The sequence below is a fragment of the Tuber melanosporum genome, assembly GCF_000151645.1.
Source record: "Tuber melanosporum whole genome shotgun sequence assembly, scaffold_83, strain Mel28".
Lineage (NCBI taxonomy): Eukaryota > Fungi > Ascomycota > Pezizomycetes > Pezizales > Tuberaceae > Tuber > Tuber melanosporum.
The window spans coordinates 96,220-109,607 of record NW_003299132.1 but is presented as its reverse complement, the minus strand read 5'-3'; the positions used below and the strand labels follow the sequence as shown (position 1 = coordinate 109,607).

The window sequence follows — 13,388 nt, the reverse complement described above, 5'->3', positions numbered from 1 at the left end:
AACTCATTTGGTCTGATCAAGGCGACTGTTATAGGCGCACTTAATATTTTGAATAACATTATTAAAACATTCACTTGAATTATTATCACCCTCATAAAGATTGTATTAGTCATTTCATCAATTTTATTTTAATATTTCTATTATACCCTAATTCTCTACTTATTTTACAAAAAGATTTCCATAAAAAAAAAAAGCCACTCCATTAAAAAAACGTCATTCTTATAGGTGTGCCGAATCAGCCTCTATTTACTTTTTTTAAAAAAAGAGCAGAAAAATGGCATAAAAGTGAGAAAAACACCATTTATCTTGCGTGCCCAACAGGGCTTTAATAATAATATTATTATAATCTATTTATCCTTGTATAAACCTGCCCTCGCAGCTCTGCGGAGTATTGCAATCATGCCAAAACAGCGCGAGGCGATAGGATATGTACTGCCGAAAATGGTGATAATAAAAAAGGCATTTTCATAAAGGTGAGCGTGAGAAGTCTTTTTTAATTAAGTAATGGAATAAACACAGATTAGCGGTTAAGGTACAGAAGAGAGAAAATACAGAGGAAGGAAAATCTCATAAGCAGGCATTGTGAGTCGACGGATGCACCCACTTGGGTCGGGTATCTCCAACATTGCCCCCTTGTGTAGCATCAGCTAAAACCTGTATTCGTTTTCTTTTCCTTCATACCAAGTCCATGTTGCATTCCTGTATTATTAACATATCTATATTTTATAGTCAAAAACCCTTTGCTACCTAGCCTTCACAATACGCAGCCGATTCGGATAGAAGACAAAAGGTTCTCCTTTTGGATAATTGCGGACCCACTATAGCTCATTCACGATGCTACTTCATACCATGGAAAGCCGGAGTAGATCGCAAGGTGCGCCATGTGCACTTGCAGGGGAGTTGCAGGTCCAAGTCAAAATAATATTGCACCTAGGTTTGGCCATTGACTCCTGAAGTTCTAACGCGCGGGGCCGGTGTTCACTGCGTGCCCCGGCGTAGTACAGGGCCCTGGCGGGATGTAGTCCCAGGAGTCCTGGGTAACATAGGCAAGGACGGTTAGGCGCGGCTTCCAACTCTCATGAAGACTGCTTTTCTAGGGTTGACGCCCGAGACCGGGAATCTCAGCCCTCATGGTATCTTGCAGCGGTCATCTGCCTGGCACGAGCATTAACTGCAGCACCTAACCCATCAACTATAGGGCCAGATTATTACCCGTCGGGTTGGACCTTTCCCTACAGGGGCCAGGCGTCACCAGTAGGAACCTGGCACATCCCACCTCTTGAGAAAGCTATTTATTTCCTCTCATTCTCCTCTCCTAGCCACACATCTCTTCTCCCTCACCACAAATCCCTCTTCCTCCGTTACCACACATCCTTCCTCAATACACATTCGTTATCGTTAACAAGCCTAAGCTTTCTTGACTTCCCATCTTCCACTTTCCCTCGCCGAGTTTAATTTATTTTAACCCACTTAGCGCTCCGTTCAAAATCACTCCTTTCTCATCAGGTGTGCCAATTATGGATCACTGTGAGGCTCCCCGAACTGTCAAATACCGCGTGGGTACTCCCCGATCTCAGGAAGTTACGATTGAACAAGCTGCCTGGGGTGATCAACCAATAGCTGTAAGTTTACTCCCTTTCGCTCTGTGCACATATTTTACTTTATTTTTTTGAGACTAGTTTTCGATTTTTAATTGTTTTTTGTTCATTATTGAAAGACGCAAATCGCTTGCTAACTCGAGGGTGTAGCCTCTCTATATTGGGATGGCCGCTACAATGATCGGTGACACGACCTTCAAAATTGCCTTCTCAATTCACGACAATCAATGCATAATTGATTCCTTCGCCAAAAGATTGACCCCCAGTGATGGCAACAACATCCGGGACCAGATTATGGAAGAAATCATTGAAACGATTACAGACCTTTCCAACTCTAACCAGATTAAATTCGTGGGTGCTGGTGTTACACTAGGCCTAGACCAAATTTGTCCTGGAATTTCTCCATACATTTGGAAAACGCTGGATATTGTCTGTGTGCTAGTGATGGTGCAGACGAGAAGACGGGATACATTTGGCGACAGTTCTATCAAAGCTGCGGAGCAGGCGGATTCAGCAGTACTCCAGTGTATTGGACATTTCGACCAAGACCATAATCCTATCCTCAGAATTGGTTCCAGAAATCAGGTTATGCCAGACGCAGCAGGAGCTATTAGGTTGGTCGAGGGCTTGACGGATTATGAAAGTACTGTTCACAAAGATACTTGGAACACAGTTCTTAAGTATGCTTCTGAGTTGAGGGGATACAATGATGGCCCGACCACAGGAGACCCTGAGCGTCCACCCGTCAAAATAGCCTTTTTCTCAGCTACCCCGCAGGGAGGTGGGGTAGCGTTAATGAGGCATGCTTTGGTCAGATTTTGCTCAGAATTGGGTGTTGATATGAGTTGGTTTGTTCCATCTCATCTATGGTCCATAATATCTATTTGCTAATGGTGTAACAGGTATATTCCAGATGCCGATGGTGAGGTTTTTAGAATCACCAAGAATAATCACAACATTCTCCAAGGAGTCGCAAGTCCTGATGTCAGATTTACCCCAACGAACCAGGCCGTACTAAATGAATGGATTGGAAAAAATGCCGAGCAATATTGGCTCGCGCCTGGTGGCCCACTTGCTCCTGGAGGAGCAGACGTCGTTGTTATCGATGACCCCCATATGCCCGCACTGATTCCCTTAATCAAAAAGGCTCGCCCCGATGTCAAGATTATTTACCGGTCCCATTTGGATGTCTGCCAGCACCTTGCGGAATCGGTTGGTAGCCCTCAATATCATGTATGGCAGTGGATCTGGGACTTTGTCAAAGATGCGGATGTCTTTATTAGTCACCCGTTGGGCAGATCTGTTCCTAGTGATGTTCCATTCGAGATCATTGGGTTAATGCCTGCTTGCACTGATTGGTGTGTTTCCTTAGCCTCCTAATTTCGTTCCTATACTAATAAATATAGGCTTGATGGACTTAATAAGCCCTTGCAAGAATTGGATTTAAGGTTCTATCATCGCAATCTTCGTAATTTATGCGATGATCAGAATGGGTAGGTTAATCATGGAAACGATTCGTGCATCCTCGCCATAAATTTACTAAATCTCTTGATACCTCCTAGGAACCACCTCCTTTATCCCGCAAGAGAGTATATCACTCAAATCGCCACATTCGACCCGGGCAAAGGAATTCCCTACGCCATTGAATCTTACTACCAATTGTGCGATCGCATCGTCCGAGATGCTCCCACAATGCTACTCCCCCAGCTGCTAATGTACGTCGAACTCTATCGTACTGTAAAGTCACAGCTTGTGGATAATTCTGTACTGACACATTTTAGCTGTGGACATGGAGCTATCGATGATCCTGACTCCGAGCTAGTTTTCGAGAAAACTACACAATTGCTCCTACACCCGAGATATGCTGCGATCGCTGAAGATGTAGTTGTTGTGAGAATTGGGCCAAGCGATCAAAGTGGGTCTTCTTCCGAGATGAAATTTCTGCAAACAAATCTGACATACCATCCTAGTGTTGAACACAATTATAACCACCGCGAAAATTGTTTTGCAACTATCCTTGCGTGACGTATTCGAAGCCAAGGTTTCTGAGGCCTTGTATCATGGAAAGCCTGTTATTGCCACGAGAGCTGGTGGCATTCCTTTGCAGATTGAACATGGAAAATCTGGGTTTCTCGTTGAGGTGGGCGAAACCGAAGCTGTTGCCAACCACCTTTTCGATTTGTACACCGACGAAGACCTTTACAACAAGGTGAGCAAAAATGCAAAGGCCAGTTTGAGCGACGAAGTTGGAACCGTTGGTAATGCTGCCTGTTGGCTTTACCTTATTGCTAAGCTCGCGAGAGCCCAAGATCCCCAACTTTATGGCAGATGGATCATGGATATGGCGATGGAAGAAGCAGGTCAGGAATATGAGACTGATCAACCGATACTCTCGCGTAAGACGGCTGATTTCAAAGGCAAAGGCAAAGCCTAAATCAGTGCAGATTTCAAGTCAAACCGTGGGGTTAGTACTTGTTTACTAATAATGTACTTAGCTTGGAACTGGGTTCGAGTAGTTTATAGAAACCAAGGGCTATTCCATTGCAATACAGATTTCTTTTTACTACTCTCCTGCTTGCACGACAGATAAACGTGAACTAATAAAAAATATGCCCAAATTGAACCGCTATAAAAGCTGTAATTTCTTCTACTTTCGCTCACTTAGCTAATTCAACCCGATCCGGCCAAGGGCGGTAATTGTTTCAAAGCATGAGGAACCAAATGGTGCAAGAGACCCATGATTTCTCCAAGCTTCTCTGCTCCCCCGTGACATCTTTGAAATACAACGTAACCGGACATTGTCTGCAATCCCCACAAACAGACGTATCCGTCTCCTTAAACCTGATGAGAGGGGGCTTTATGTGCGCATTCTTACCGAATTGTGCCTAGATTAGACTGGCGACGGATATATCTCTCTGCCTCACCTGTGCTTTGTGAGCACCAGCTGTCCTTATAATCTGGCTGCCTTAATGGAGCAAGTGCCTACGCGATCATGATTGATCGCTCTCTATATTATATCTATATCTATATATGTCCTTAGTAACCATGTAATACCAGCCATATCAAAACTCCTTAAGCTGTCCCACACACTGCAAGATAAATCATTTCCAACATCACCATCTATCGTATGGTAAGTGTCTAGCTTGGCCCTCAACCGATTATGGGCTCAATCATGATCTCGGAAATCATGCGGGTTCTGCGAGAGAATGGTCTGATAGAGCAGACATGGCTAACGAACAATCGAGAAGTTATCGAGCCTGCCTACTTCTCGATCATTATTCAATATAGTCGCTTATGCTCGAGTCTAGCTGACCATGATACACCTTCCTTGACTACCATTAGAGTATGCTAACCGTTCACCAAAAACCCCTACAACCCACCAACTAAAAACCCCAGTTTCGACAATCATCACAACTACCCTTGCAAGCATGAACGCGTTCAATTCTAACTGCTTCTGTATTACTGGTCTGCTGGCCTTTAGTTGACGGCACAGATCCTGGTAGTCACCCTTTGGACGCAGTATGCTTGAACAACGGATTTGGAAGTGGGCAAGAAATGTGGGTATTGTGGTATATTTTGTGGCGCACGGGCCAATGTTGCGGCTAGCCAACTCAGCCCACGAATGGTTGCTGGCTTGTCACCCCGTGGGCTCCTCCTGAGTGCCCGACTGCTCAATGTAACTTTATTGCCCATCATAACAGTGTGGCTCAACGTCCCGTTGTGGCTCTAGACATCTTTACGGCTTAGTGTCATTTCAGATCCACCAGTTCCAATCCATTACTTGATGCCGGGTCGGCGATACAAGGATAAATAAATTATATTGAATTACTTGATGCAATCTGGCCATATATTTCATTTCGTCAGGCGATTATTCTTTTGAATAGAAATGTTTTTAAAAACAGATGGAAGAGAACAGACACCAAGCCTCAAATTAGTGTTGAGCCACAAAGCAATGCTGAGGTATATCATGCCTTACTATAGAGAGCCACAATGTTACCTTGAGCTACAGAATTGTGTTGAGCCGTTCGGCACTCTAGAGCACTGCCCACAGTTGCAAGCCAGGGAGAATTCGCAGTTTGAAAAGGCTAGCCGCAATGTTGTCACGGGTATCATACAATGATCCAAGTTCTAATTTGCCATACCCAACATACTTCCGCCACATTGAAGTAACAATTTCAGCACATATATCTGAAGGCTTCTGAGTGATCGGCCGCGATCTCTATAATTTGGGGGTGCTTTCCGGGCATTTGGATATATCAGTATCGATTGAGCGGCAGACGGACATATGCTCCAACCGCGACTATACCTACATGTGATTGGATATCTTCACCACTACTACCCTTACCCTAGGAGTTATATGACCGCTCTGTGCACGATTAGTGGAGATCCACATGTAGTATACACTCACATTATCGTCGAAATAGTTGTATCCAAGCTCGGAATCACAATCAAAAAGACAAGAAATGTAATGCGGAATCAGTGGGATGAAGAGTATGATAGTTGGAGAAAGATATGGCAGATGAGGGGTTATAAGGAAACTGGTGAGGTAATTTACCCTTGTGCTGATACAATTGTGGTAGTCACAGAGGTCTTGTAGTAGAAGTATTGCTTTTATCCAGATAATTCGTCGCTTATAAGATTCTCCGCGCGGTTTGATTACTTAAGGGACTGTATAGCGCAGTGAGGAAACATAGTGTTTAATGCTTGATTGAGCCATTTAGTCTTGGGGTTGAAAAATATCAATATCAAGACCGGCGATATTTATTATTCCCTCTATGGTAGCGGTGGATGCATACCTTTATGAAGCAGCGAAAATACCACACTTTTGGTCCATCGGCGGGGGATATTCCAAAATAGGTGCTCATTCTGGGCTCGGATATGAGAGAATTCAACTATGATACGAGTACGATCAATTAGTATGATATATTCGTCATGTGAGTTCCACCCTTAGAGCAGCATGATAGCGACGACAAAGTCGCCATCGTCCTTGTCATCGCCGTACTTGAGACTCCAATCAACGACTAGACACCCCCCGCTCCCGCTGCCTCAGAACAATAACGGTTGGTTTTTTTTTTTTCTTTTCTGCTTCTTATCTTCTGATATGTCTGTTGTGCTATCATACTTCTTTTTTTTTATTCATTGTATTCCATTAAAACAATCGTTGGAACGTTGGAACGGGCAACTGGCAGTTGGTGTTGAGGATGCTCTGGTTGCAACATGCTAGTTAATCTACTCCACCTGACGAATAAATTAATCAGCGGCACTTTTAGTGAGAAAAAATGCAAGCACGAAATTTCCGCCAACCTCACTAAATACCCGATCAATAACTGCTTGCGTGTCACCGCCCTTCCTCAAACCTTTCCACCCCTCTCCCACACCCGCTCAACACTCCCCATCTGACACCCCTTCTCCCCACTTAAAGCATGGCTGAAAAGATATTTTATACAATCCTCCCAGCGATTAAGTCTGGAAAACCCCAGTTGCTCGAGTTTGACAACCTTGATCCTGAGGTCTCTACTCAGGTTCTCGATAGCCTCTTTGACTACAGCAACCGTCACTTGGAGGAACGTAGTTTTCGGTAATACAACCTCACATAAAATGACTTTGAGCTAATGCAAATTAGAGTTAATTTCTCCGCACCCGACCGCTTTCTAATGGTCGTGATGCCCAGCTATATCCATGAAGCCGCGCATTCATGGCTCGTGAGACAGTTCAGCTTGTGGACGGTTAGCGGACTGATCAATGATGACGCCGCAGACGCGATTACCATGCCGGGATCCCCACGTAAGTAAATTCAGTCTCACCCTACTATAAGGGACCCCAAGGGTTCCAGTCTTTTTTCTTTTCTTTCTTTTTCAACGAGACTGCGGAAAAAATGCCTCATCGCAAGAACCAACTATCGGCCATGAGGGATGTCAACTCCAAGGGAGTTGATTCGTGATAGCGAGGTTTTCTGTATAAAGAGTTGCATTATAGCGGGATGCGGCTGTAATGTTCTTTTCCGAAATGATGGTAGTAACTAAATACAGGAGTCGACAATTTTACGGGAACTTATATCAACAGTGTCAAGGAACCCGACTTTGCTTTTGTTCCTCTAGGTCCTCACAATATGCGGAGAGATTTTCCATCTGTGGTCATGGAGTCTGGCTGGGCAAGCCCTGCGACCGAGCTGGCCAATGATCGTCGTATCTGGCATGAAGGTTCCGGGGGGCGTGTCATGGTAGTGATACTAGTTAAGCTCTATAAGCCCACGACTGGGAACCGAGTCCGAACAACCCTTGAAATTTCACATACCTCACCCGGCGCCCTGGTCACCATTACCAAACGGGTACTTCTCCCCTAGCTTTTCTCTTACCCTCTTACCGTTAAGAGTGATAAATTACTGAAAAACTACAGGATGTGTTTCCAATTCCGGATCTTCTACAACCAGATCCAACGCTTACAATTCTGGAGTTGTTCGGAGGACAGGCCCCACCAAACCACGAACCACAAACCATCCTTCCATTAGACCTTGGCAGGTTGCGTCGCGTAGTGGAAGCCAACCTTATCAGCGATGGGTACGAGCCAGCCTGATGTTCGTGCAAGAACGGTACCTAGGAACGGGACTCAACTAGAGCTGCTAGCGAACAGAATAATTCATGGTTTTCAGTCGGGCACTAGCTTTTCGTTTTTTTCCTTTTTCTTCCTTCGCTTTTCTTTTCAATCAAGACTTTGTCCTGGTTTCCTTTTTTGCCTGCCCTTCTAATTAGTATCGCATCATAGTATTAGCTTTTGGCAAGCGATACTGTGGTATGCGGCTCGTCCCACACGAGGGCTGGTTAAGTGGGGCTTAGTGAGGAGGGGTGACGCCAAATGAGTACAGTTTAACAATATCTTCAGCCTCCCATAAGCTTGCCGTCTACGACCATATGTTCACCATCGTTGATTTCAAACTCGGGCAATCGCGGGAGCTCGTCGCCGGCAATGCACCATCAATGCGCCGCAAGCCTGGAATACAAGGGAAGCGCTCGGTCCCATAGGCAAAGAGAACGGGACTGGTTAGATCCGGCAGCGGTCTACGTGAAGTCAAGGGAGGCGCTCGGCCGCTGCACAGATACAGGAGGAGATAACCCACAGGTGGATCATCTTCATTCCCATTTAGCCAATTCGCTTGATGCACGTTTGACCCCACCGGGGAATGTCACTGTTCTTTCGGCTTCCACGCCCACCCCGTTAACCGAACTTACAGTAACTATATCGGGAATCCCGAAGGAGTCGATTACGGCTTCCGAACGCTCTGTCGAGGAGCTTCAAGAGCTGCAAAAGAATAAACTATCCGCCTGGAGGCCTAGATAGGAACGGCTGATTTTTGCCGGGCACGGGAACTCATGTATCGGGATGAGATCAAGGCGAAACGTACCAAGAAGATCAAATCAAAATCGTATCGCAGAATACTCAATAAAAGGAGGGGGAAACTGAAATATGCGATTGAAGAGGTTTTGGCTCATGAGCGCGGCGGCATGCCGAATGAAGAAGATGTTGTCGAGAGGGAGAGGAAAAGGGTGGAAGAGAAAGACTTGAAGACATGGGCGGGGTAAGTGGTTAAAGGAATAACGAACTGGGGGAGGACTATGTGAGATGAGGAAACCGAGAACGGTTCAGTAGATATGGCACAGGGTTCAAAAGAGCTTCGAATGAGCTTCAAATGGGGATTGCTGGGAACGCAGTTCCCCAGGAGGACGAGGAGTTTGAATGTGGTGGTCACAGGGAGGAGGATGACGTGTTTAACGGAGATTAGAAGTTAGCAAGGCAGCGGTTACTTGCAGATCTAGAAAAAACTGGAGAAGGGAAGTGATTCGGCCAATGGTCAACACAACAAGGGCAAGTTGGCAGACCTTAAGTTAATGCGAAATGACGAAGCTTAAAAGAGGAGGGGAAGGATGATCTCCAGCTCTGGAGAAAAGCAGAAATCAGCAGCCAGGAAGCCGAAGCCAAAAAGGTTTGAGTTCGGGATTCGGGAAGGCTGAATGCGCGACGATGGGGATGGCAAGGGTGGTGCGGAGGAAGCCGTAGTTACAATAGCCAACAAGACGCCTTCCAATACACCCAAGAATCCTTTCTCGCTATGTGGAGGATCGCCGCTACAGCTTTCTAGCCAGAAAGCCAAGACCAGCGAAAGGGGCAGTACTTTATCACAGCCTGTACCAGAAGGAGGGGAGGGGAAGGTGACCCCAGAGCCCAACCCATGGCTCGCTCAAGGCTCCAGTTCCATCCTCGTTATACCAACAGCTCAGGCTTTGGTATCTGACAGGCAAGAATCCAAGAATGCAAAGGTCTACTCCTAGCTCACCAAGGATCAATAACCATCAGCCGAAGACTGAATTGGCCCCAAAGCGGATATAGAGGTTCATGTGAATGCCACACTTAAACTTGCCTCAACAAAGTGCGGGGCCAACGGCGATGGTGGTGGCAAGGAGACGAATGAGGGTGCCAAAGGTTCCATCAATATGATGCCAATCAATGCAATGAAGGGTGTGAATATTCATCAGCGGGGACTTCTGAAACGAACTTTGCAGGGGACAACGTTGTCGCATAGTTAAAGGCGCAGAAGCAGCGAAATATCGACGAGGTGGGCGACTAAGTAATCGACACTAGTATTCTGGGATGGGGTAGCAATGCCGGAGACGGGCTCACGGAACGGAACGGAAAGAAGGACATTCGGTTTTTAAGATGATCACGGATTAAATAGAACCATGAGGAACATGTAAAGGTTATCATCAAGGAAGGAGACGCTTGTGAAAAAGGTATGAAACTTCCAAATTGACTATATTCCCAATAATGCTAACGCACTCCTTCAAGACGTCAAAAATATCATGCATCTGCACTTCCTTTCCTCTTCGAATATCAGCAACAATACGAACGCGGCCTGCGTATCCACAGTGGGCCGGGGCGGTCCGAGACAACGTTTCGGGATTCTATAGTGCCGAGGGTTACGGTCGAGCGGGGTACTTCTATCAAGCCTATATTTGTTCCGTTCAAGTGATGGAGCTTTGCCTGTTGATGGGTGGGTTTGTTGCATGATAATTCTGATATTGGGTTGTGGATGGCCTAAAAGTATTCGACTTTGTGCAAGTATTTCAGGTACTCTCAATCTTCCCATATCCATAAAAATCGAGTGTGACGGGTATTAAATTGCCCCCAGCTCGTCGTCATGATGTTCCGGGAATCTACTAGCTGCTTATCTTAAAGTCATCCTACCCTTCCATGTGCACATCACCCTATAACGACACCCTGCCCCGCCGGACCAACGGCGTCTTCGTAGACACCCCCTCTCCTCAGGATACGGCCCCGATTGATACGCCTTTTTAAATGCCCCAGAACCAATCTCACAACACCCCACTCAGCCAGCTCCATTGACCAAACCGAAATCTCACTTCGTAAACTTAACCTCCACATGGTAAGATCCCACGGCTCCTCCTCTCTCCTCAACCTCTTGAATCCAATCTGCCTCTCCTTTATCTAACGCTGTGCTCTCCATGGTTTGCCAACACCAGCCACCTCTTCCGCACCAAGCCTTGCAATGGGTCGGGCCTTCGTTGGGCTAGCCCGGGCTATTCGTTGGGCTGGGTCGGGCTCATTGGGCTGGGCTCACTCATGGGCTTCCTTGGGCTGGGCTGGGCTGAGGGGGGGACAAGCCCGGGCGGCCCGGTGGGCCTGGCGGGCCTGGCGGGCCTGGCCAAGGATTAGCTTTATTTTTAAGGTTTGTATGGTGTCTTGCAATCCGTATCACTGGGGAAACGATTGTCCGAGCACATGGCTTTCCGGAAGTGCGTTACTGCAAGCGGTAAGATCCAACCCAACCATCTTTATATCTAGAATGTATCTCCTCCTGAATCTCAACTTAATTGTCTTCCTGATTTTCCTTTTTCAATTGCTAATTTCCTTCCAGTTGGTGGCAGGAGAATCGTCAACAAAACGAATACCCAACACTTGCGGCATGGGCAAATACTCTCCTATCAATTCCTGCCATGTCTTCCGAACCTGAACGCGTATTCTCAGGAGGCAAGAGGACTATTTCTGACTCCTGTCACTCTCTCAATGCTGAAACAATTGAGTCAACCGAGTGCCTCCGAAGTTGGCAGTCCATATAAAATTCGCTCTTTCTATTGAAAATAATCACTACTATTTCTCACTGTGTTGCGTTCATCTCCTATTTCAAGCACCATCTGTTCTCATTGGCAATTCTGTATTTTAATCTAGTATTAATAGATCTACATTCATCTCTTTTATGGCTGTTTACCTGTGCGGGGGCCCGATGGGCTCGTTGGGTTAGCCCGGGCTATACTTCCTTGGGCCGGGCCGGGTCGGCCCTTTTTTCTACACATACGTTCCTACGGTGTGAGCCTCGCAAGGGCGGTCGCAAGATTACCGAGCGCGGAGTCCGTTGTGGAACTCTGCCCAAGCAAGGAGGTTATCTCTTTAGCAGGTGCGCACGTGCGACAGACCCCATGCTCACAGGGTGCAGTCTTGGCTGCATTAATGCTACAATCGAACAACTCCCTCAAAAATTCGGGATCTAACGCAATCGATTTGAAGTTGTCACATGACTAGAAGTCATAGGACATGTCCCACCTCCGAGCTCATTCCTAAGAGCCGCCATGGAATATGTCACGCCCGCGGGGTGGCCTTTATTGTCCACGATCTCCAGGTTCTGGGTGAGCTTTTCACGATAAATATTCTTTGTTAGGGTATTCTGTGGATCGTACCGAGGGGGACACATGGTTGGAATAAGTACACTACTGTACAGGGGCTGGGGGAGATACTTGAAGCTACACAGAGATAGGGGGATGTTCTTGTTATAAGAAGTGTTTATGTTCCTGGGTTAGGATGGAGCGAGGTTTGGGCTTGGAGAAGGTTGGGAATTATTTCTTCACAGTGAGGAGGGGGCTGGGTGAGGGGGTAGGTGGGAATTGATACTTCTTTTACTCTCCTCCTAGCAGGTTTTTATAGCGCAGCATATGAATGTAGTTTTGGTAGAGATTTCTGGGGGAGGTCTTTACTCTTGCTTTTAACTGGATATTACTTCTAGTTATGCTGTTCCGAGAGTTTGTAAAGTGAACAACATAATTTTACCCTCCATTTTTCCTGCCCCATTGTCATATACCACTGCTCGACCCCAACTAGTGCCTCCATTGAGTGATGTTTTGTGATATAATCTCCACAACCAGATAGCCACAATTGCAGTGCCCTCTTCCAGGGGGAGACTAAGCTGTGGTCGGGGGGTCATAAATTGCTCTCCTGGGCCAGCCACGCCAAGTGCTGGTGGACTGAATATTTTGGGGATGCGGTAGAACTGTGATTTAAAGGTGTCCGTCGGAATGAAAACAACAGGGAAATTGGTCCTGATAGAGTGGTCACCGTGAATATGTATCATAAGCTCAATCATATCTCAATAAGCCATCAACAGGAGCAGATATGTGCGTGAAGCCTGAGTCCCATCATATCAGGAAATGGAAGTTCATTCATCCGAACTAGGTAGAAAACCAACGGATAGCTCCCTGCGGAATTGTGGTGCGTGTGTTGCGTGTGTCAGCAGGAGGTTTTAGTCGGCCGCCATCTAATTCCTGCGATATCTTGTAGTTTTTGGATCTCGAAGGATTGGGGAATGGGGCTGAAGACTGGAGCGTTTCCGGCGATGATGCTAATCTGCTAAAAGAGCCTTTGGCGAGTGACTCGTGGAGGGTGTTTGGTGAGGTGATATATGCCAAAAAAGTGATCACCCCTAAAGTAGAGGGAGGGGATGGTAACTTC

General features: G+C 46.4%; 1 protein-coding gene; it reads left to right on the top strand.

The window, feature by feature from the left end:
* Window positions 1-8,965: 8,965 nt before the first annotated feature.
* On the top strand, window positions 8,966-10,094 carry GSTUM_00011361001 (uncharacterized protein; the record flags this gene model as incomplete). XM_002841877.2 has 2 exons in its annotated part: window positions 8,966-9,171; window positions 9,243-10,094. The coding sequence occupies 2 exons, from the start codon at window positions 8,966-8,968 to the stop codon at window positions 9,373-9,375; spliced, it is 339 nt and encodes a 112-aa protein (XP_002841923.1). The 3' UTR covers window positions 9,376-10,094.
* Window positions 10,095-13,388: the final 3,294 nt, after the last annotated feature.